The following is a 22,200-nucleotide window of genomic DNA, read 5'->3' on the forward strand; positions in this document are numbered from 1 at the left end:
CTGACTAAGCCAGAGAGACTCTGTCGCTGGTTTCTGTTAAGCCAGAACTCCACTCCGTCTGCAAGCCCATCCAGACAGGAACAGGGCAACCACAGTACTTTGCTGTCAGAAATTGCAACAGTAGAGTCACAGTGCTGGTCTTGTGGTTTGTGCTGGTTTATCTTTGGAATAAGCGTATCTCTGCTGTTGAGTACGTAGGGTGCAGTCTGGAAGAAGGGCTTGAGCTTTCATCCTGCAGTTGACTCATTTGTTCAAGTTTTGAGGAATATTGCTATAAAAAAAAGACTCCCCAGTATATTTTGTTTCTGAAATTTTGCAAATCACACTCTTTTGCAAGCTTCCTTTATACATCTACACTCTAAATATGAAAATCATGATTTTCATCCTTCAAAAAACAAGTGTAAACAAGTGTAAACTGGATATATTCTAAACGGCTAATACCTGGAATTCCAATTAGTTCACCAGTTGGCAGAAAATTAAAATTCTACTTTAATCCTGTGGTAAGGTCTGAATTATTTTGTTGCTTCATTCCACATGGTTCTTATAGGCGCAATCTGTTGTTCGGGTTTTTTTACTTTTGTCAGAGTCAGTTGACACTAAAAGGTGCTGTGGTGCTCTTGACTTTACAGGATAGGCAGCAGCCTATCATTAGTTTGAAAGAAAACTGAGATACATATCCCAAAAGCAAAGTTCCATAATGAAAAGACTACATATATACATTGAATTTAAAAGCTGCACTGCTTAGGACTTTTGAAACTTGCTGAGAGCATTTACAAGTGCAGTCATTTTCACTAACCATCCTGCTTTCCATTTGGATGAGGTATCATCTGTCACCAGTCAATAATTATTTTTTTTTAAGCTATTTCAAAGGCATGTAATTTTAATTTTTGTGGCCCATTAGTGTGCAAATGCCATTGGGCTTGTTTAGCCTGAAATCATGGTCTAAATTCAGAATCCTCTGCTTTTGTGGAGACTGTTGAGCACATTTTAGAATCACAGCCATCATAATCTAAAAATCAAGATACGAAAATAACTAGAAACAATTATTATTTAAAGCAGCTCTCCAGGGAGAAGAAACAGGTACACAAAATTACCAAAGCAATACAGTGAACAAAATGCAGAAATACGATAAAATAATGTGTGGCCTTCAACTGATGAAGTTGAAATCACTTTTTCATGATCTCACTGAACCTGGGAGACAAAGAATCCCAAATAACTAAAAAAGTGAAATGCATTTAGCCATTACAGTCCTTTGGAAAATAAATAGTCTCTTTTTATTTTTTTATTAATAAACTAATTTATTTAAATGCATGCAAAAAAAAAAAAAAAAGGAAAAAGAAATAGCAACAAAAAACTTGAGGGTGGTCTAAGATGCCTGTCTTCTTTATGTAACCTTTTGCATTTTGTGTTTAAGAACTGACATTCCAAATGATTTTCTTTGGCTTTATGCCTGGACTGAATACTGAGGCAGCAAATCAGGAATGCTTAAGAAGTCCCACAAAGAAAGATGTTTGCTGTGAAAATTCAGCTAATGTGACACTTGCACTGGAAGCTTCTTAGCCTACTCAAATGATAAAAGATGGCATGGGTCTAGGTGATGTTAGAGGAGTGAATGAAGACTGAAAGTGCCATATGCTGAGCTATACAAGGCATTTCTTCTGGCCAGTTATCTGCTATTGTGACTATGCTGATTGATAGTACCTTTTATTTCTATTCCAGGGGCTAACTTTGTTACTCGAAAAATTAGCCGATCGGTAGCAAAAATTCACCTTGGACAGCTGGATTGTTTCAGCCTGGGCAATCTGGATGCTAAGAGAGACTGGGGCCATGCCAGGGACTACGTTGAGGTAAGCTGTAGGCCATGTGCCTTTTTCTGAACCATCTTTGTGGTGGGGATAATGCTTGTTGCTGTAACTTCAGGTCATGGTCCACAGAGGGCTATCTCAACATGGTTTTGCTTATTGAGGCCTGTTAAGTTTGTCTTGCTCTTGATTTCAGACTAGAGAATTTAGTAACACAGCAGTCTACCCCAGGCATGACCTGAACAGAAAAATAAATCTTTGGGTTTACATTCCTTGACTGAATTCCTTGGGGGAGGCGGCTGACTAATAAAGTGAATCTATTTTAGAGTATCTCTTCTATTGTTTTGACAAATTTTATGACCAGTATTAAGATTGCAGCAAGTTGCAGCCTGACCTGAAGTCAAAGATCCTGGTGGAGGTTGGTGGCCTTTATTATAATGAGGCAAGAATGATATGTATATTAATGATCAAAGGTTTAGCTGGTTATACGTTACAAAGAAGCATCACAACATAGTTGTGACAGCAGGTATTGCAACACATGTGCCTGCACCTAGTGTTTGAAATGCTTTTGTACTCAGGATTTGTTTCTAATTTTATTCTATGCATCTACTTAAGCAGACAAATAAACAATACCCCTGTATTGTATTACAAGGAGACATGAATGACCATGTAGGAAATATTGTCTTTTCCCCAGGAGACTTTTGTCCCCATTTTGGTGCTTAAAGATTTCCTGTGGTCATTGGACTATTTCTGTCTTTTAATAATTCCTTGCTGGGAAACCGGATTTGGCTTCACCATTCATTGATGTAGTTTAAAAAGATGATGACTGCTTGTTTTGTTTTTCTGTATTACAAAACAAGTATTTCATTAGGAAAAGTCCGATTTGGGATTTTTATTGTACATTGAGATTTAAAAGGTAAAATAAAAGCTGAGCTCTCAAATGTTGTTTACAGTCAAAAAGAAACAGCAAGAAAACAAAATCGTACTGCGAGAATGTAAACTTTTGCTCTGGATTATATTAAAATAGGGTAAACAGCCATATCACCTTGGCATCAAAAGGGTTACATCAAGTAAGCAAAGAAAGTGAGTTTTGGCAGCTGGCTACAAAAAAAGTTGGCTTTTGGTTCTGTGCTGCATTTGCATGTAATGTGGTATGGGTACCATGAATGTCATGACTATGCCTCCATGAATATTGGTTTATATTTGTGGCTACAACATTGGTTGAAGTATTTAATGCAGTAAACCATCTCAATCATCTTTTTAATGGATAAAACTATAGTCACGATTATTCATAAAGGGAATTACCAAGCCTCAACTGAAAAGAAGTAAAAGGTAAGCCAAATAAGCTGATTGGTTGCAGGAAGATAATGAGCATTATTTGCTAACATGCATTGGATATTCCATAAACGCTTTGTCTATTTCGTTCCAAGACAACTTGCACCAGATCATAAATCATGGGATGAATTCTGATGTCTTCTTCTGTAAGGGTAATCTAGAATAAACCTCTTGTGCCTAGTGGGTCAGGCCCTTGTCCTATGTTCAAAACCTTTAAAAGCAAAAAGGAAATGAGAACAAGTCTATCCAGATGAATGACTAGGTTTCAAGGCCTTTGGCCTCCAGAAGGAATTTAGTTGTCCAAGGTCTACAGCACAAACATGTTTGTTGTGTAAGTAGCATTCCAGACCTTTCAGCTACACATTTTGAGCCTGTCCCAAAATCTTCTGGAAAGAATTCGTTGCTAAAATATAGTTCATCTTGAGTATTTCTCTTCCCAGAGAGGTACCCCTTTGAATAATGGGAAAGTTATTATCAATTCTCTAATTCCCTGAATATTGTGGAAATGTGGTTACAGGCAGCATTTTAATGGGTAAAAAAGAGAGTAACTTTAAGCTGGAAATAAACAATTATTTGAGGCTTTAATGGACTGGAAAGTAGGGCTTAGAGATTTAACGTTGTTCAAATAAATACATACTATGTTAGAAAGCATGATCATATTTACAAGCATTTGGGGAGCTTCCTTAAGCATATGGCTGAACACATAGGGATATAACTTATCCTCTCCATATGCACTTTTAAATCCCATTGATATTAATACAAGTAACACATGTGCATATAGACTAGACCACGTACTGTGTTTTCTTTCTCCTTGTTTCCTTATTAGGGATAATAATAAAACCATAAATACATTCCTTTTTGTTGTTTCATAAAACATTATGGGTCAATTCCTGATCTCATGAAAGTTGATGGCCGATCTCCCATTGACTTTGTGGAAAGACTGTATCCTGTATGTATTGGAGTAGAGAACGTATAGTGGTTACAAAGCACACGCAGAAGTCAGGACTTCTGAGCTTTGATCACAGTATACATGATGTTTAAACATAAATTTGTATCAGAGACGAATAGTTGGAATATGTGTTTGATTAGGTTTTTGAGCTGGGCCTTGAACTGCCACTTGTAGGAACAGTGGCATTGTGCTGGTGAATGAAGACCAGGAAGTCTAGCTCACTAGAAAGAAACGTTTCCTTTCAGTTTTTGAAGACAACAAAATAGAAATAAGTAAGTAGGCATTGAAAAATGGGGGGGAGGGGAGGGGAGAAGATTATTTGTTTATCCTAAAATAAGTAGCTCTTAGCATTTTTGCAGAAATTGCTGCTGCCTCTCACTCCCCCTTTCTCGTTTTACCCTACCGTGATTGAGCACAAGTCTCATGGGAAGACAATTAGAGATGACGATCAATGCTGCTGAGTTGGAAGTGGAAAAACAATATATCAGCTATTGATATATGAATCTTCTGTGTGCTATTTTGGTTCGGGTAACTCATACCTTTTATTTGTTGCAGAAAGTTCTAGTAAACTATATGCTAGGTATTTTCAAGTATTAATACAATAACAAGCTTTAACAGTCTGACTCATTTCTATGTCATTTATAAAACACAAGGCATTATAAAAATTTCCTCAGACACTCACCCAAGAGTCGTAATTCAAATAAATATAGATTCTCAGTAACATTTGACTTGGACCATTAAAAAAATTCACGTCAATGACTAGTTGGTTGGGTTCTTTTAATTTCCTAGATCCTAAATACTGTAAATGAAGTCATGAAGGTATACCTGCACCCGAAACCTTAAAGTATTGTTCTTGGGGACATAATAGACACATTTAAGTGTAAAGATGTAAGGGAAAGCCAACAAATAGAACATAGTCATGTTGCAAAGTAGCTCTGGGAAAAGAACAAGTTCATATTAGAGTTCAACAGCTGCAGTTATTTCTTCCTTTCCTTTAGTTTCTTCTTTATCACATGCTGCTGCTCAGGTTGCCTTCTGCAGTTGGACTACACACACCTCAGTGTTGTTCAGAGAGCAGAAATACTGCACTGATGAATGCTGTGGAAAAACCTGTCAATGTATATCTTACAAAAGTAAAAAAACAAGTCAAAGGTAACAGTTTTAATAGTCTTTCAGTATTTGTACAGATCAGAAGTATTTTCTGCCTTCAATAGAAACTGCCTTCAATAGAAATACAGCAGTATTTCAGGCAATAATTACAGAGTATTCATAATTGGGTCATAATTGACTCCTACTAATTACAGGTCTAGAAAATGCTGAAAATTAACCATGTGCTGAAATTCATAGTGAAATCGGGGACCATTTGATATTCTAAATGTATGGCAATCAGCTTCCATTAATTTATATTTAAATAATGTAAAAAAAAAAAAAAGCTAAGAAAATCAGTTTATAAATAACTAATATAGTAAGGTATTGTACAGTCCAAACAAGCACATTAAGAAACTGCTTCAAGAAAGACTTCCCATCTTACTTTTTTTTTTAAATTGGTACTAATAATGGCATGTACTTTACTTTGTAATTAAAATGCACAAGAAAATACACAGTCATTTTGACTGTTTTTATCCTTTCATGGTTGTCAAAATTGAGATAGTAAAATCTAATCTATAGTGATGCAGTCTGCATTTAAATGTCCACTCAGCATCAATGAGTCTTCTATTCATCATTCTTCTATTCACTACTCTAATAGGTAGAGACTCACCCTTAGAGACAGCTGCTACCATTTCTGTTGTGGGAAATCCCTTCTCACATGTTTGTGTGCATGTTTAAATATAAAAACTCTTGCCAAAAAGCATTATTTAAACTTTTACTTTCCTCTTGTGCATAAGAAATGGATTCAGCCAGCAAGATGGTTGGCAAAGGCATTTCTAGTTACATTTTTTGTTTTCTTGGAGTGTTGAGGATGTGTTGTCTTTTGAGATACGTTTTACCTTAGTCTGATGAGACATGAAGGTTTTTCTGACACATTTTTTCATCAGTGCAGTGGAATAGCTCCTTGTGAAAGTTTACCTTTGTTGAGAATTGTTGGTTATAAAAACAAAGTCAGTTATATCTGTCTATGTAACTACCAATACATCATATAATTATGAAATTGGTTTGTGAACTTAAAGGCATGCTTTTAAATAAGGATTACCTTTTGTTATGGACTGAAGCAAAAAATGTTTTTCTCTTCTTACTGCTTAGTTTCTATTCTCAATGTTAATTGTTTCTAATAAAAATTAAGATATAATTTTAAATCCTCAACGCTGGACTTCTTTGAGTATGAGTGTAAAGATTTTTGAGCCATCCAGGTACTCTAGTGTATTTTGTGTATTTCCTGATGAGAACTTTTCCTTTCCATCAGCTTGCTTGAGCTGGGAAAATTAATGGCTCTATTAAGACAAATCAATCATAAACTTATATCAAGTCTGCTCTGACTCATGTGATAATCCACTGAACTGATTATCTTATTGCTGCCATCTAGGTGAAGTAACTGTCAGAGCAGCAGGGCTTGTATGAAACTTCAAGAGAAAGGTTTGATGGACTATTCTCCTTTGGAACAACTACTGAACATTCATGAAACCCTTGACAGGTACTTGCTGGAGCAGTATCTTTTCTAGAAGGACATGTGTCAGAGACAATGATAATTGCACCTTAGTTTCTTTCTAATAGTTTAAAAATCTGTCGTCCTTTTTATAAGATGTGGAACTAAACCTCATACTGAAATGCTTTTTGAGAAAGCAACATCTTCCCAAAGAAAGTAGAGGCTTACCAATAGCAGAATATTCTTTGATTTTCTTATGTAAATACTTAGGACATGTGGAGGATGATGTGTCCAGGACAAATGAAGTCACATTTGGCCATGGTAGTACATTCAATCATCTATGCAAATAATGATCCAGTTCTCAGGATACATTACAGCAAATGTAAGTGGCCACAGCACAGGTAACTAGTCTCAAATGGAAGATGCTAAATTGTTCTGTGAATCACACCCAGCACTGACCCACGGGCACTGGCATTTGCAATAGAGTGCACAAGAGTGCTGGAACAGCAGGTCCAAGAAGAAGTGAAGATGATTTTCTTCCTTCTGGTTGAGTCTATAGGGAAAAGACACAGATAAGTGGACTACCGGAGTTGACTCATGATGACGTTGTTTTAGTAAATCATTTGCACGCGTTGCACCTCAGCTGAATTGTTCTAACCTACAAAAGAGTTTAAGTCTTGATATGAGGTGGTAGAGGGCATCACAGGCCACAAAACAGGTGTCTCTCTGGCTTGTCTCTCGTGGAGACTCAAAATACGATCCTGTGACCCCACTGTCATTTTCTCTCTCTTTATTGCTGTCCAGGTAGACTCCATCAAGCACACTGGGCTCAGTAAGGCGCCTGTGGTCCCATTTGACTTCTTGCTTCAGAAACTACTCTTTTAACTGTCTGGTTCTAGTTAAGAACTTTGGAGTTGGATTGAAGATTTTGAATATTTTCTTGAAGATTATTTCTGTGCAGTAACAAAATGAACTGTCACAAACAATAAGCATGTGGTAAAGCTCTCTTCAGTGTACATTTCTTCTCCATTGTCCCATGCAAGCAGAGAAAAAGTTGGTATTTAAATAATTATGTTTTATTTCAATTAGAGCATGACTTGATGTCAGCAAAAAGTAGGTGTAATTCTCAAATTTCTTTCAGATTTTGAAACTAGGGCCAGACCTTAACTTGTGAAGAGAGAACATGGTTTTTAACAACTGTGAAAGTAAAAGTTTTGCTTTTTAATGCCAAATAAGGTAAATAAGGCTGCACACATCATAAACAAGCTTATAATACATTTCTTTCAGTGTGTGTAGTTTAGATTAGACTTCTTGACTATTAGAAATAGTTGCAATTCCCAGCAGAGTAACACACTATCATCTTAATTTTACTCACAAAGATGATGTCTGCATTAAATCAAAACATAACAAGTCTTCCATGGTTTTTGAAATACTGAAGTCCATACATAATGTGATTCTAAATAACTACAGCATAAGTGAGAAAATTCAAACATGCTTTATACATGTGTGCCTGCGCACACATACCATGTGTATATGTGTGTGTCTATGTGAATTTTAACGTATGTATGTTTCTGTTTATGCATGAATGATTCTTTTGAGATTATTTTCAATTTTACGTATTTTCAGAGGTTCATGCATGTGCTGTTTTCTTTTTGAGTTTGGTATGAGTGCTAGTAAAAGATTGAACAAGAAAGTAGTTTATTACAATGGACATGAATGGTCTCCATACTTAAAACATAAAAACGAGGAGAGAAAGTAGTTTAATTACAATATGTAGGTGTTCCGTCTAATGCACATCATATGGTATTGATTTCCAGCAGCAGTGCCTACTGTAAGGGCTGCTGCTAGACCTTTTCCTTTCAGAAAAATTATTCTGATCTATTTCAGAACTACAGCACCATTTCCCCCTTTTTATTTTTTCGCAGCCATTTTTATGGGAGGGAATATAATTGTAAAAAGATTTTTTCTTATTTATATAAATTTTCCTTTAGCTTTCTTTTTCAGCACTTTCGTGTTTGACCTATTAGTGTTTTTAGGCTTTACAAAGCCAAGAAACTGCTTCCCTCAGCAAAACCATCTGGTTTAGTTTCCTGTGCCTCAACAATGATATGTGTATTATTATCAAGGCCACCCCAGTGGTTTTCTAAATGGTCTTGTTACAGCGGTGGTCTTACAATTCAATTGGAATGATGGAAAGGTTAGACTAAGGCTTCTTTCAAGTATAAGGTTTCCAGATTGATAAATTATGTATTGTTGTCATATTTCTGAGACTGACCTATTATGCCATTGTAGCTTGAATGCAGTATCTCTTCAAATAATACAAGAGTCCTCCTGACAAATTCTGCTTTTGCAGCATATTTTTCTTGTAAACTAGCAAATTAAGGCACTTTTCAGAAGTAACTTTGCATGCAAGCTGTGTTCCTATGATTTTCTTTTTCTGCTCTGTCTGGCAAAGTGTGGAAAAACAAGTATAATGATGACAGTCCATGTACAGGAGCTATCCTTATAGCTAGGATTGGATGACTGCAGAAAGACAGTATAATGCAATATATATACCATTATTGCAAATCTATGCCAGTGCATGCTGCAGTACAACGTTTACTCATTAGCAGGTGGCAATTTAACACCTGGGTGAAAACAAATCAAACTTTTTCAAAAAAGGTCTGTTCCACCTTCTAGTCAGTCTCATGGTGGTTTTAACTTCGGACAACTGCAGATGAGACCGTGGGAAAGAGATGAATCTCACAAGGTAGATGGGATTGCCAGGGAGCAAGTACACCAGACATACTGCTCGAGGCTGCAGCTGTGCCTGGAGGGCAACCACTGCCTCATCACGGGATGGAGTGTGTTCACCATAAAGTGAACCATCACCAGATTTAACAGCAAAGGTCCCACAAGCCTCTCGAGCATATGTAAACCACAATTATTTTTTTTTTCCCAATTTAGTCCACACAAAGTTTATGAATTGTGCAAGTTTGGGGCAAATCTGATGGAAATCTCATAAACATTCTCTAGCCCTCTGCATGCAAAATTTCAAATTACACTTACTGTACAACAAGGAAACCCTGAGTTCATGGAAAAAAAAAAATGTTGAGGTTTATGGGGAAGTTAATACAAATTAAACATATTTTTAAATCAGCTGAATCACTTCAATTGACCTTTTTTTTCCTTTCCTTGCTCTTTTTCCTATCATGAGTTGGGGGGATAAAAAAGAGAAGGAAAAAAAACCCCAAACAAATAAAACCCAACAAAAACCAAAACCCCACAACCAGGTGTGTCTACCTTTGAACTCAGAATTTTTTTATCCAGTCAGATGGTATTTGGCAGCATTTTAAAGAACAGGAAGAAGCGTCTTTTATTGGTATATGCTAGGCAACATTAATAACAGGTAGTGCTACCTGTAATAACCCAGATGATAGTTTCTTTTTATTAACTAATCTATGATTTACAGATTTATTTGAATCCTAAAGTAATGCACCACATTCTGAGAAAGTTGTATAACATAGTTGGTTTTAATTTTAATAAGGGGAAAAAATCCCTTAAAACAGATCATTAAAATTTAATGAGGATATTTTTAAAACCCCATAATGGTTCAATTTACACTGGAAGTCAAAAATAGTTAATGGTGTTGTTATGTCTGTGTGGTAACATCCTCACTATACAGTAATTGTTGTAATTTGAAATGAAGCCAGTAAAACGTCATGGGCAGTGCATTCCCAGAACCAAAGTTTTTAGCCCTCCAACAATTTCAGGTCATTCCACTGAAAGAAGAAATATTTCATAGCATAAATTAAAATGTCAGGGCTCACTTTTGTTGTACTCTAGCTGTTAATATTCTGTGTACTATTAAGACTGGGTATCAGCAGAGTGACTGTTCTTTCCTGATCTGGATATGGAGAAAAAACACCATTTTTTCGCTTCTTTGAGTGGGAAACATTCCCCAAACCCACAGGGTGCACTTAATATGCCACTTGTAGTTTTAGCAGAAATACTTGAATTTTAGTTGTAGGTGTTTTTGGATGAAGCCTTGACCTAACAACCAACATTAATGGTCCAAAGATAGAGCAGCTGAACTTTCCAGTTGGCCTTCTTTGGCTGACATTAAGCTTCCCCTGGGGACGGTTGGCTTGGTTACCAGGTTAAGTACTTGAAGAAAGCTTATTGCTGTCATGTGCTTGATTTCTCTCTCTCTTCCCTTCAAAATCCATGTGATTTCTGCAACAAGAGCAACTGTTTGTTTCCTCGGGAGCGTGAGGAGCATTATATTTACAAAGTAGGTGAGCAACACTGGCATTTTCTTAGCCTTGTCCCCAGTAAGCTTAGCAGTGTGACTGGGATGAATTTGCCTGCAGCCATGGAAGAGAATGAATTAAGCAGTGGGTCCCTGACATCGTTCTGTGTCTGCAGCTTACATAAGGGCTGGTGATTCCCTCAAGCCCTAGCACTCCCTCCTTTGTGCAGATTGAGGCTGACTGGCACAGGGGAACCCAGATGCTGTTGTTCCACATATGTCCTGCTGATGTGCAGGGCAGCTCCTGGTGCTAGCAACCTTGTTGGCCATTTCATTGCTTCTAGTGAAGTAATGATTTTGGTGGTGTTTCTTGAGTGAGTAGGCCCATGTATAGTGGGATTAAAGGATCTGGTATTGGATTTGAGGAAGCAAAGTTAGGAGATCCCCAACTATTATTGTGGAATGTTGCCTGTCTGCAAGGGCAAATTATTAGGGTTTTTTATAGACTTGAATGCAGCCTAGGCACGTTTTGCCTAGCTTTGTCTCTCTTGGTCAATAGCATGAGGAAAACAGGGCAAACTCAACCATTTGAAACCTCAAAGAACTGTGACCTCCAGCTAGGAGCCCCTGCTGTGAACCGTTGCCTAAACTGTTGTGTCCATAGGTGTGTTGGGTGTTGAACTGACTTTATCTGACTTACATTTGTGTTGTGCTTCTATTAAAAGCTTCTATTAAAACAAGCACCATAATGGAAATATGCTTACTCTCTAAATTTGCTCTTAATAACAAGCTTTGTACTTCTTAGAAGCTGGTATTTCTAGTGTAAGTAAGTTGTGTGTGATTATTTCTTGATCTGAAAATGAAATGATTTTTTTTTTTGATATCTTCCAAGTGCACTTTGCAGATTTCTTTAAGGAGCAGTAAATTGCATTAGTAGGGCATTAACTCCAATTTCTGCCTTAACCTTTATCAAGTGAGATGTTACTCTACACAGTAACAGTTTATCAAGGCAAGTCTAATGCTATAATACCAGGCACACATGTTGCTTTTGACATAAGGAAAAGTTGGTAGAAATCATACAATCTCTCTGTACTGTGCTTTATTTTACAAGAAAAAGTAATGCTTTGTGTTGCTAAAGCAATATTTTTTACTTATGCAATACAGGCATACTTTCCCCCTCACCATTAATTTATTATGCTGCATTTATTTCCAGACAAACCCTACTTTTCCATATCTGGTGGGAATTTCTCTCTTCCTCTGAGGTGTTTTAAATTCAACAAGCATCAGGTTTGTAATATATCATACTTACTTTAAGGGGAAATAATTGACAAGGGAAAAATATTTTAAGTATACCCTTTTCATTTTATTGCCAGCGTTATTATTAATATCCAAGGTAGATATATATTAAAAATACTGCTGGTTTAAAACTGTTCATCTCCCAGACTACAAGCTATCGGGAAGGTGTCAGTACGCATGAGGTAGGATGGTCTGTAGGCTACATGACAGACCAAGACATGATAGATCTGTCTCTCAAAAAGGGAAAGCCCAAGTTGCATTTGGCTGTTGCTGGGCACTGTACCTTTCACCACCATCATCTTCTGCCTGCTGGCAGCCTTGCTTTTGAACCCCCATGCCAAGAGAAGGTTGTATTTTAAATGCCATATTCAGACTGTAGCTGGGTAATCACCACTGCTCCTATTTGTGCATGTTCCATGTATCTGTTGTTTATTTGATATATTATTTTCAGCCCATAATACCTTGTAAACCTTTTCCAGTCACTCCTGTGCTGTAACCATGGTGTGCACTGCTGGAACATGACTTTCTGTATTGCTGGTACTGGTAGCAGAAATTATACTGGTTTGCAATGAGGATCCTGACATGGGGCAGGGCCCAGCTGTGCTCTGCTTTCCGGGAATGCCAACATGAAGCATGAAGGAGCTTGCCTTCCAAGGAATTTTTCCAGGCTAACTATGCTATCTGGTGCCTCATCTCTAGGAGAATCTTTTTTTTTTCCTTTACACAGTAACTCAAGAGTAGGTGAGTAACAATTTACAACTGGTGTTGACTGGAGGTTGTGCAAGTTCTTGTGGTCCAAGCACACTAATGTAACACTTCATATAATGTACAGCATTTTGACAGAGTCCTACAAATATGAGTACTGAGAGAACATTTTAGAAAATACTATTTGATCCTGATAGCAAGAAAGGGTGAGAGCACATACACAAAGTGCACAAGCCCCGAGGAGACTGTAGGCCTTCTTCCTCCCTGCCTTCCAGGCAAGCCTGAGGACCAAGCATGCTACAAACCAACTACAGGAATTGGTTTGGAGAAGAATCTTGTGCTAATAATACGATTATTGATTTCAGTGGGACTTGACTTTATCCATTGCATCTCACGTTTCTGCTTGGGGAGGCGGAGGCTAGCAGAAGAGAAAGAGGGTCTGTGCCTGCACAGAGTTACTCAATACACCTGTGATAGGGACAGCCACAATTTGCCTATTTTCCTCTAAAAGTGACCTCAGGAGACATTAAAATTCCATTTAACGCATTACCAATATAAACAGGAAGTGTAATAAAGGGTTTTCACCTGGCCCACTGTGCCTGTTTTCAACCTCAAGTATGACAGAATGATGAAATTGGTGCATGACTGCCCACTCTTTGTAATTAAGTAAATTAGTCTTTCCTCAAAGAAGTCTTTTTTGTTGCTGATATTCATAAGGTCACATCTAAAGAGGGGCAGTGCAAAACCAACAGGCACATGTGTAGAAGTGTAGCTGGCAAAAGAATAAATTTTAGTAAAAAGTCCACCCAAACCAAAAGTAAATTAATCATCGTTACCACATTCATTTGGAGTGATTACAGAAAATAGTGTTAAATAATAGCAGAATCATGCACATTTGACATTTACTTTTAAAATACACTATGTGGTAAACAAAAATAAGCCTCAGTTCCCTTGGTTTAATTTATTCATATGAGGTTTTTAAACAAACTGTGTAATGAAATTGCATGCTGATGATAGTCATTTAGCTGCACTGATTTGTAGCAGTCTGATAATTTAAATACAATAGGTCATATATATTTCAATTTGTGGGGAAAAATAATCCAAATTCTGAAAACACAGTCTTAGCAATGTCTTGAATAATTATTTATGTTCTGGAGTTGCTTGTAAAACAGTTGACTCCTAACTAAGCTAGTTTTACTAGTAGTATCTTAAAGTGGTCCTCTTTGCCTAGATATGGGGTTTCACTGGGATGCTGGTTCATATAAAGTCTTTCATTGAAACAGCCTACTAACTTATTACTGCAAATTCTGGCTGTGTTGGTATTAAAACGTACTGCTGGATCTCACACTGTTACTACACTTTCTTGGAAGGAAAAACCACACAAACTTTTATATTTCATGAAGGCTGATAAAAGCTAGAAAATAAAACTGCCTGTAAACAGAATAAAATGGTGGTCATGCTCTGGATGAAAGCTAGCATCTGAAATCCAACCCAGAACCAGCAGCTAGAAGGAGCACTGTCTGGCAGCAGAAAAGAAATATGTACTCAGGAGGAGCTCAGCTAATGCTAATATGCTGCATCTTCATATGCGGGAAAGAAAAAGCCCTTAGTTGATACGGGAATGATATGGGAATGCTGTGTTCTCATCACCTGCTCTTTGGCCAAAGTGAGCTATCAGCTGCCACTGTGCTTGATTCTGCCTGTGAAAGGAGCCTGAAATTCTCCAGTAGGGCACAAAACAAAAACGCACATAGAAAATAGAAAACATTTCCATTAGGTGTTGAAGATTTGTTTTCTTACAGAGTGAAGAGAGGTGAGGAAAGGATGTGCCAGTACAACAGTTTAACTTGAAAATTGTCCTTAACGCTTATTAAAGACTTCTCCTGAAACTAAAAGGGACTGGCTCTGTAGGATCCCATTCACTGGCATATGAATATCCTGCATTTCTGCAAAATTAGTATTTTTGTATTGGGCACAGAAATCCAGCTCAGCCTTTCCACCCAGCTAGGGGCAAGAAAACAAACACAGGTTGCCTGTGGAGCCTACCGGCACATACAGGCCTACTAGCCTACAACTGCTACAATAAATGTGGTTTTTTTACAGGTGATAAAACTAGTCAGTGTGACACAAATTAGACTAAGAACATCATTGTATTCGCTTCTCAATTAGCAGAAGACCCAAGTCATCTTCAGCCAGATGGTCATTTCCATCCTACTGCTTACCTGCCTGGTGGCAAAGTGCACAGCTAGACTGTGCCCTTAACATTTGATCAACCAAGTATGGTAGACCTTTCTTCCAGATTTTACCCTGAAATTTAAAAATTAACACATAGATATCTTTTTATTAATGTCTTCAATCATTGGGATTTAATGTTTTTAAAGATGACCCATGTTAATGTTTTCATACCTGATTTGTGTAATTTTCTGCTTTATAACACAGAGATGCCTTGGAGCAAGCCTACATGTGCATGTATGGACTGCTGGTCCTTCTGTCTGGTTTTGCAGGGAATAACAGGAGTTCAAAGATTTGTCCTCCCAGGGTTTTGTATGGGGACTGTTGAGGTGTTACTGAAATTTTAATAGCAGCAGGTGCCAAGTATTTAACAAAAACATCCTTTCTATTAGAGGTTCACTAGGCACCAGAGCCTGATGGGTGTCAACAAGTAAAAGTTGCCAGTTTCTTTAGATTAAAAATTTTATGCTTTTCAGTTGCTAGAAATCAACTCTTCTCTTTGGTTGGGCCATAAATCCCCTAGTTCCTATAGTTGGGGAGGGGGAGAAACAAACAAAAAATGAATTTCATTTGATGAAAAGGAAGTACAAGGGAGAGAGAAATCAGAGTATTTGGATTTTTAACAAAAAAAAAACTTAAAGGAAAATAATAAGATTCCTAGTTTTCAGTAGAATTTTCAAGATACTGAGTTTCTTTGCACATACACACATACAGCAGTATTCAGAATAAACTTGTCCAGTCGTCTGTTGTACAGAATGTGAATTAAAATAGGACAAGAAAAGGGTCTAAGTAAGAAAGTAAGCCTGCTCACAAACAATAAAGCTTTATATTTTGAGCAGATTGGATTTGTTATTCAGTGGCTCCTATTATTGTAATGTTTGTTGCTTTATTTAGATGAACTGTTTGGCTCTGGTTGCCTTTGTTCCCGCTGTCCAGAAGACTTGGCACATTCCACGCTGTGCACCTTCGGGTTAGAGAGGGGGACCTGCAAAAGGACATCCACCCAAGGCGAGTTGGCAGACAATAGCAGAACATCCTTTTCTTTGAAAGCGACTCATCAGGAAAGCATTGGTCCTGCCTCTCTGTATTTAGCTGAATGCAGATGAGAGGCATGATTAACACTAATGAGCAACTAGGGATTTATTGTTTACTTAGAGATAAGGCATGGGCTTCCTTAGTTGGCACTTTCTGCCAAATAGCTTAATCCTAGTTCACTAAGCCTTTTATTATTTGTTGTTGCTTTTTTTGGTGGTGGTGGTTGTTGTTGCTTTAAGTGATTTCTTTCACCAAAATCTTTTCATCACTTGGGCTTTTTCTTATTTTTATTGCAAATTGTCTGAGCTGTTTGTCATTTGGGCCACAGTACACTGGAGGTCCTTTACGTGCATCACATGTTCTGCATCCAACAGTGCTTTTTCTGTTCAGTGCTTGCCCTCCTCCCCAAAGCTGAAATAAATCAAAGTAGGTTGAGACTCAGTCGCAATAAATCAAGACCTGTCCAAAACTGGAGCCTGCCCAGTCAAAATGTCATAGCTTGGCTTTCACTGAGGATTAATTAAAGGCCTGATATAAAGCCCAGATGTGCTTCAGGAGAGTAGCAAACTGCCTGGTGGTGGCTATACTAAAACCCAAGTCTCCCCATGAATCTGCCCACCCAAGAACATGGAGGAGGATAAGGCTGAAGAAAAGGGAAGAAGGGAGGGAAGGGGAGGAAAGAAGTAAACTGAATCAAGCATGATTTTATAGCATCTATGTTGAAGGAAAACAAGACGAGCTCTATGCTAGAGCACCTCTGAAAAAAATACAAAGCATGCATGTGTATATTCCTGACAGCAGTAGAATGTTAATTGTTAAAATGTTCAACATAAATCGAGAGTGGGATAAAACTAACACAGTGAGTGAACTTTTGCACTTTTTATGGTGCAAAAAAAAATATATATGGAATGCCCAGTGACTGAGTTTGCTCAGTGCCTGTTTTACATTAAATTCCTGAAAGATCTAGACTAAAATAGCTTAGCTGAGGATTCCTAAGGTTCTGATAGGGACAGATATGGAAACGTGCACGTATCTGACTTCAGTATATTTGAATATAAAAACGTAAAATACACTTAAATTGCATGCTGCTTGTTAGGGCCTTTGTAAAACTCCAACTTCACTTACAGAGATATGTCAATTTAATTGCATGGAATTCACCCCTTTTAAATGGAATGACCCCTTTTAAAAAAGTGATGGGCACTGAAAGACTGTTGCAGCACGATTTTGGGACACAGTATATGGCCACACTCACATTCCTTTGCAGGCATAGAAACACAGTTTCTTGGGGGAAAAATAAAAATAATAGTATCTGATTATTTATGTTGTAATTAAATAATTTGCCTGAATAGGATTAATCCAACATTTATTGTCGTAATTGGTTTCAGTTTCTTCAAATTTGTTCATAATGTAAGTAACAAGCATGCATACATGCCCTGACGAGATGCAGTGTTAAAATTTCATAGATCTGAACAAATGGTTCTGGGATGTAGGAGAGATCCCCTGAACAGCACAGGGCAGTCCTATACTCTTCAGCCTGGTGTAGTGACATATGTGCACTACTTACGTAGCAGTTAGTTCTGATGCTCTGTATATTCTTAGGCAGGGGATGTTCCTATGCTTATATATGCATATACTTCTGTATTCGTTTACTTGCTTATCTTTTTGGAGATGTGACATCCTTTCTAGTCTCTCCTCTGCCCAGAATAAATGAGTGCCACTTTGCAAAACAGGCAGAATAGGGGGAGATAAGGAGCTGGAGAAGAAGAGTAGATTAAAGTCTTATTTCTGCAAATTATGAGCCAAGAGTATAGCAGTTCTTTGTTAAGGTCCCAAGAAGGTCTGATGAAAGCCAGGGTTTGAGGGCAGTTGAGTGGCAGGCTTCACAGTCCTTCTGCCTTTGTGACTTCTTCTTTTTGCATGTGGTAGATGCACGTTTGTACCACCTTAGCAAAGCAGAACCATGATGAGCCCTGGCTGTAACGCATATGTCAGATGGTTAACGAATAGAAGCAGTCTTCATCAGTCTTTCCTGCTGCACAGTGAGGAGAAACCCAGTGACCCTGATACCTTTCCTGTGCAGAGTCGTTGTGCCTCAGAGAAACTTGCAATGCTGGTTGTGTATACTCTCTTTGAGAGCTCACCAAAGGAGTTAGGTTGCCTCATGCATGGTCGTGTCTCTAAAGGAGCCCCCCGCATTATTCTAGCCACCTTCAAAGCTCCCTGTTCATACCTTAAGTCTTTTTGCACAGCCCCCCTGTGTTTTCTGCAGAGTCCTGATTTTGAAATGGTCTCCATTTTCTCCATCAGACTTCACCTATGCTGTCCTCCTCATACCCCACTTCTTCCGTTACCAGTTCCTTTTCAATACTGGTCTTTTCTGGTCTCATGCTCCAGGTGAATGTTGCTTCAGGTCTTTGATGTGTTCACCATACCTGATGGCAGATATGGCAGACCCTTCATGGATCTCACTGCTATTGCTGCTAGTTATAGGTGCTAAAAGAGTAAACATGCCAGGACTCTTTAACTAGTGGCTTCTCTGTTGCTAGGGAGAGTGGGGTCATTAGTGTCAGGGAGCAGCAGGAGCGGGATTGCACCACGACGGGGACAGGCTGTGTGCTGACAGGCATCCCAGCACAGGCAGTACCCTCACTAAACAGGGCACAGTCCTGCAGCATCTGAGCTGGGTGCAGAGGGCTGGGTGCAGGTAACAAGGTCCCGTCAGCAGCTCAAACCAAGGTGATGTGATGAATTAGGGCCAGCATCTACCCAGGATGTCCAGTCAGGAGCAACAGAAGGGTCTGGAGACCATCCGGGAGAACTAGTGAGTAAGTCAGGACAGCAGAGGACAAGACAGGGCCTAGGTATCCCTACAGCACAGCTCAGGCAAGATTTAAGTGTCTGAGCTTGGATTGAAATAGACAGTGTTACTGTGCCCCAGAAGACTGGGCAGTGGGGAGAAGCCCCATGCAAGCGTTTCTTCTGGAGACAGAGAGTCAGTGTGCCTCGCAAGGCTGCCTGCCTGCCTCTGGGAACAATGGGTGGCTTTCAGGTGGCCAGCCTGGCCCCCATGCTTCAGCTTCCCTCTTCTCTCTGGGGCTGGTGTAGAGTCACGTTTGGGAATGAACTACTGCGTGGGGAAGAGCCTGGACTGAAGAGCACCAGAGGAGAGAAACTGACTGCTTGCACAAGGAGCTAGGTTTTGCGACACCAATACTACAAGAGAAAAGCATGTACAAGAAGCTCCGCTGTGGTCTTTCCTTACGGCTGTATCATTTTCAGTCTGTAATTTCCTATAAAAATTTCACCATGGGTTTAAATTTAGAAAAGCCCATCAAAGTCTGGGAACTTCTTAACATTTTTGTTTGTAACAAATTTTATCAAAGTTCAGCCTTTGAGCCAGGATTAGAAAACACTGAGAAGGCTGTGCTAAATTTAAAAATCTGCTTTAGTTTTGTATGCCTTTGCAAGCTGTTACTTCTGAACGTGAACTATGCCTTTGCTCTCTGTGTGTGTAAAGGAAAGAGAAAAAAAAGATTTGAAAGGCTAAGTGGTTAAAATTTGACAATTAGCTACTGTACATGCTCAGGAGCTTCCCCAGCTTTCCCCTCAACCCATGTTTTCTTTATCTCCTGGGTGGTCCCAACCATCCCTATCGTTCTTCTAAGACCCCATCCCCCCCTTTCCCCATCTTTGCCCTCCCTGTAAAGGGGGCCCTCTCATCCCAGTCACCATCTTTCCTGCTGGGAAGGCTGAGACCCCTTTGGGAGCCAGCCAGTGATGTTCTTTATTTTATACTTGCAGAACCAAAGGCAAGTAGTATAGAAGATGAGATGATAGCTTTCTAGTATGGGAAATTATGCTGAATCTTGAACATCCCAAAGCTGGGCCCAGATGAACAGCGCAAGTAGTGTGTCCTGGCTGTTGGGGATGCTGGGTGTTTTGTCCTTAGCACTCTTGGAAACAAACCTTACTTTCCTTCCTTAGAGAACTGGCTATTCAGCTGATGTAAGTCAGTGGATCCCATTCAAAACAATAGTATTATGCTAATTTATGATGGCTGCATAGCTCTCTAGAGTAAAGTAGAGGCAAGATCATTAACCTATAGGTGGACTTTTTTCTGTATCTTTTTCGGATGGTAGTTTATTAGATTGGACAGTGTGTGTCTGTGAGACAGGCAGACAAGGAAGTTATGTGTAATGTGCAGCAGGTTTGTCTTCATGGTGGGTCTCTGACAGCAACTGCACCTTTAGATCAAGCTGTATCTATTCTAGAGATCTGCCTCACTCAAATCGGAATAATTATAGTGCAGTACTTCATCCCCTCTTTCCTGCAGCCTGGAGGTGGTTAGGTCTGTGTAAAGAAAGGTATGTCAGCTATCTTGCCCTGGATATACATAGGCCAAACTTCCCGGGACATGTGTAATTGTTATAGTCACCAAAGAAGTATTTTGCAGTGCTGGAAGCAGAAGGAAATTCTCTTCAGTCTCTCTTCAGAATCTTGATGACATTGTGCACAGCAATTCCTCTTGACTTGAAAACCCACAGAAAGGCATTGCTGGAGTTTTCTTGTCAGTAAGGACAGTAATAATGTGATTTTTTTGGAAGGCTTAAATAATGCCTTGAGTATAGAAATTACTCAGTGTAGTAACTTATATCCATCTTGAAACAACATTGTGAGTCTCAATTCCATCAATTCAGTAACAGTTTTTAAAGACTATTTTTTATCTCTGCTTCAGAACTTGATTGTGTGCAAGGAATCAATTCATGAGCACCCTCAACATAGACATGATGGGACCTTAAACTGAAAATGAATGTATAAAAAAAAAGGCTGCTTAAAGTGAAATGACTTAGAATACTATTTCCCCATTTCCTTGCTATAGAGCACAATAATATCAATGTAAAATGCTTGCTAAGGAATTAACAGCTTACTAGACTTCAGTGTACTGTGATAAGCCAATCGCTTAGCCTGTGAAGTCTCTGAATTTTTCACTATGTAAGATATTATACTGTATTTGCTTAATGCAGTTATGGAATAATCCTTGGTCCAGTTTCCTGGAACAATACAAATAGCCTTTTCTTCTCTCCATGTGTTCCTGGTTTACAGCCTAACTTGGAAGAAAGCTGCGTTTGTGAACTTTTGTTTCCCTTCACACTGGGGTCCAATTCCATTTCTTATTTGATTTTTGTTTTGAAAATATTTGTACTCCATTGTCAGCCCAATGTTCCCTTTGTTGAAATCTTGTCCTAGAGTTTCATCTAACTGGATAAAGATTGGAAGAAATATTAATTTCATTACATAAAACTGTTAATAGTATTGGGTTTGTTCTTCCCCATTTTGCTTTTAATCTCTTCATGCAGGTAGAAGATTTCATGTTATCTTCAGTCTCAAATTACTTATCTTTTTGTTCGCGTTTGGACAAAACCAAAGCCCTGCATCTGACCAGCCCTGTCTTCAAAGCAGATCAGGCTGGATTTAGTTTCTATCTCCCAATTAAGAAGCTGAGATAAATTTCTAGTTAACATCTTAGGATAAAGCTCTGGCTCTAGCACCTCATAATTTTCTCTTCCTTTGCTACTAATTAAACTGTGGAAGAGAGGGAGAAGGAGATTGTCTGAAGATATTTTTTGAACTTAAACTTAAGTAAATTTTAAAGCTTTTATATTTGAAAGTATTACTTCTATGAAAGTACAAGGATTCTGCTAATATTTTTATGGGATGGATATATTTTTCAAAAACCAAAGTAGTTGGAAAATGTTGGATGTGCTGTAACCACCATCTGCCTCTGCCTTAAAAAATGTGCATGGTTCCATACACACATTTTAAATGATCCATCATATATCATCACTTACTACAGTACTTCATTCATGTAGGTGTTAGTTTTTGTGTGCAAAAGGTCAAGTCTTTTCAAACTTAATTCTGAACGCCTGTGTTTCATAACAACCTAACTTTTCTTTGAAGTTGGAATATATATTTTTAATACAATAATTCATCATTAGCTAGAGGGAAGAAAGAAGAATAAAAAAAAAAAAAAACC

General features: G+C 38.4%; 1 protein-coding gene across 1 annotated transcript in view; it reads left to right on the forward strand.

Moving 5' to 3' along the window:
- The window catches only part of GMDS (GDP-mannose 4,6-dehydratase), a gene marked incomplete at both ends in the record, with an annotated part of 124,358 nt that extends 122,511 nt beyond the window's left edge, over positions 1–1,847 (forward strand). The window contains one exon of the mRNA XM_010019361.1: positions 1,720–1,847. Within this exon, the coding sequence (XP_010017663.1) occupies positions 1,720–1,847 (128 nt within the window). The remainder of the gene's footprint in view (positions 1–1,719) is intronic.
- Positions 1,848–22,200: the final 20,353 nt, after the last annotated feature.

This window comes from Nestor notabilis, unplaced genomic scaffold (genome assembly GCF_000696875.1).
Source record: "Nestor notabilis isolate BGI_N333 unplaced genomic scaffold, ASM69687v1 scaffold1398, whole genome shotgun sequence".
Lineage (NCBI taxonomy): Eukaryota > Metazoa > Chordata > Aves > Psittaciformes > Psittacidae > Nestor > Nestor notabilis.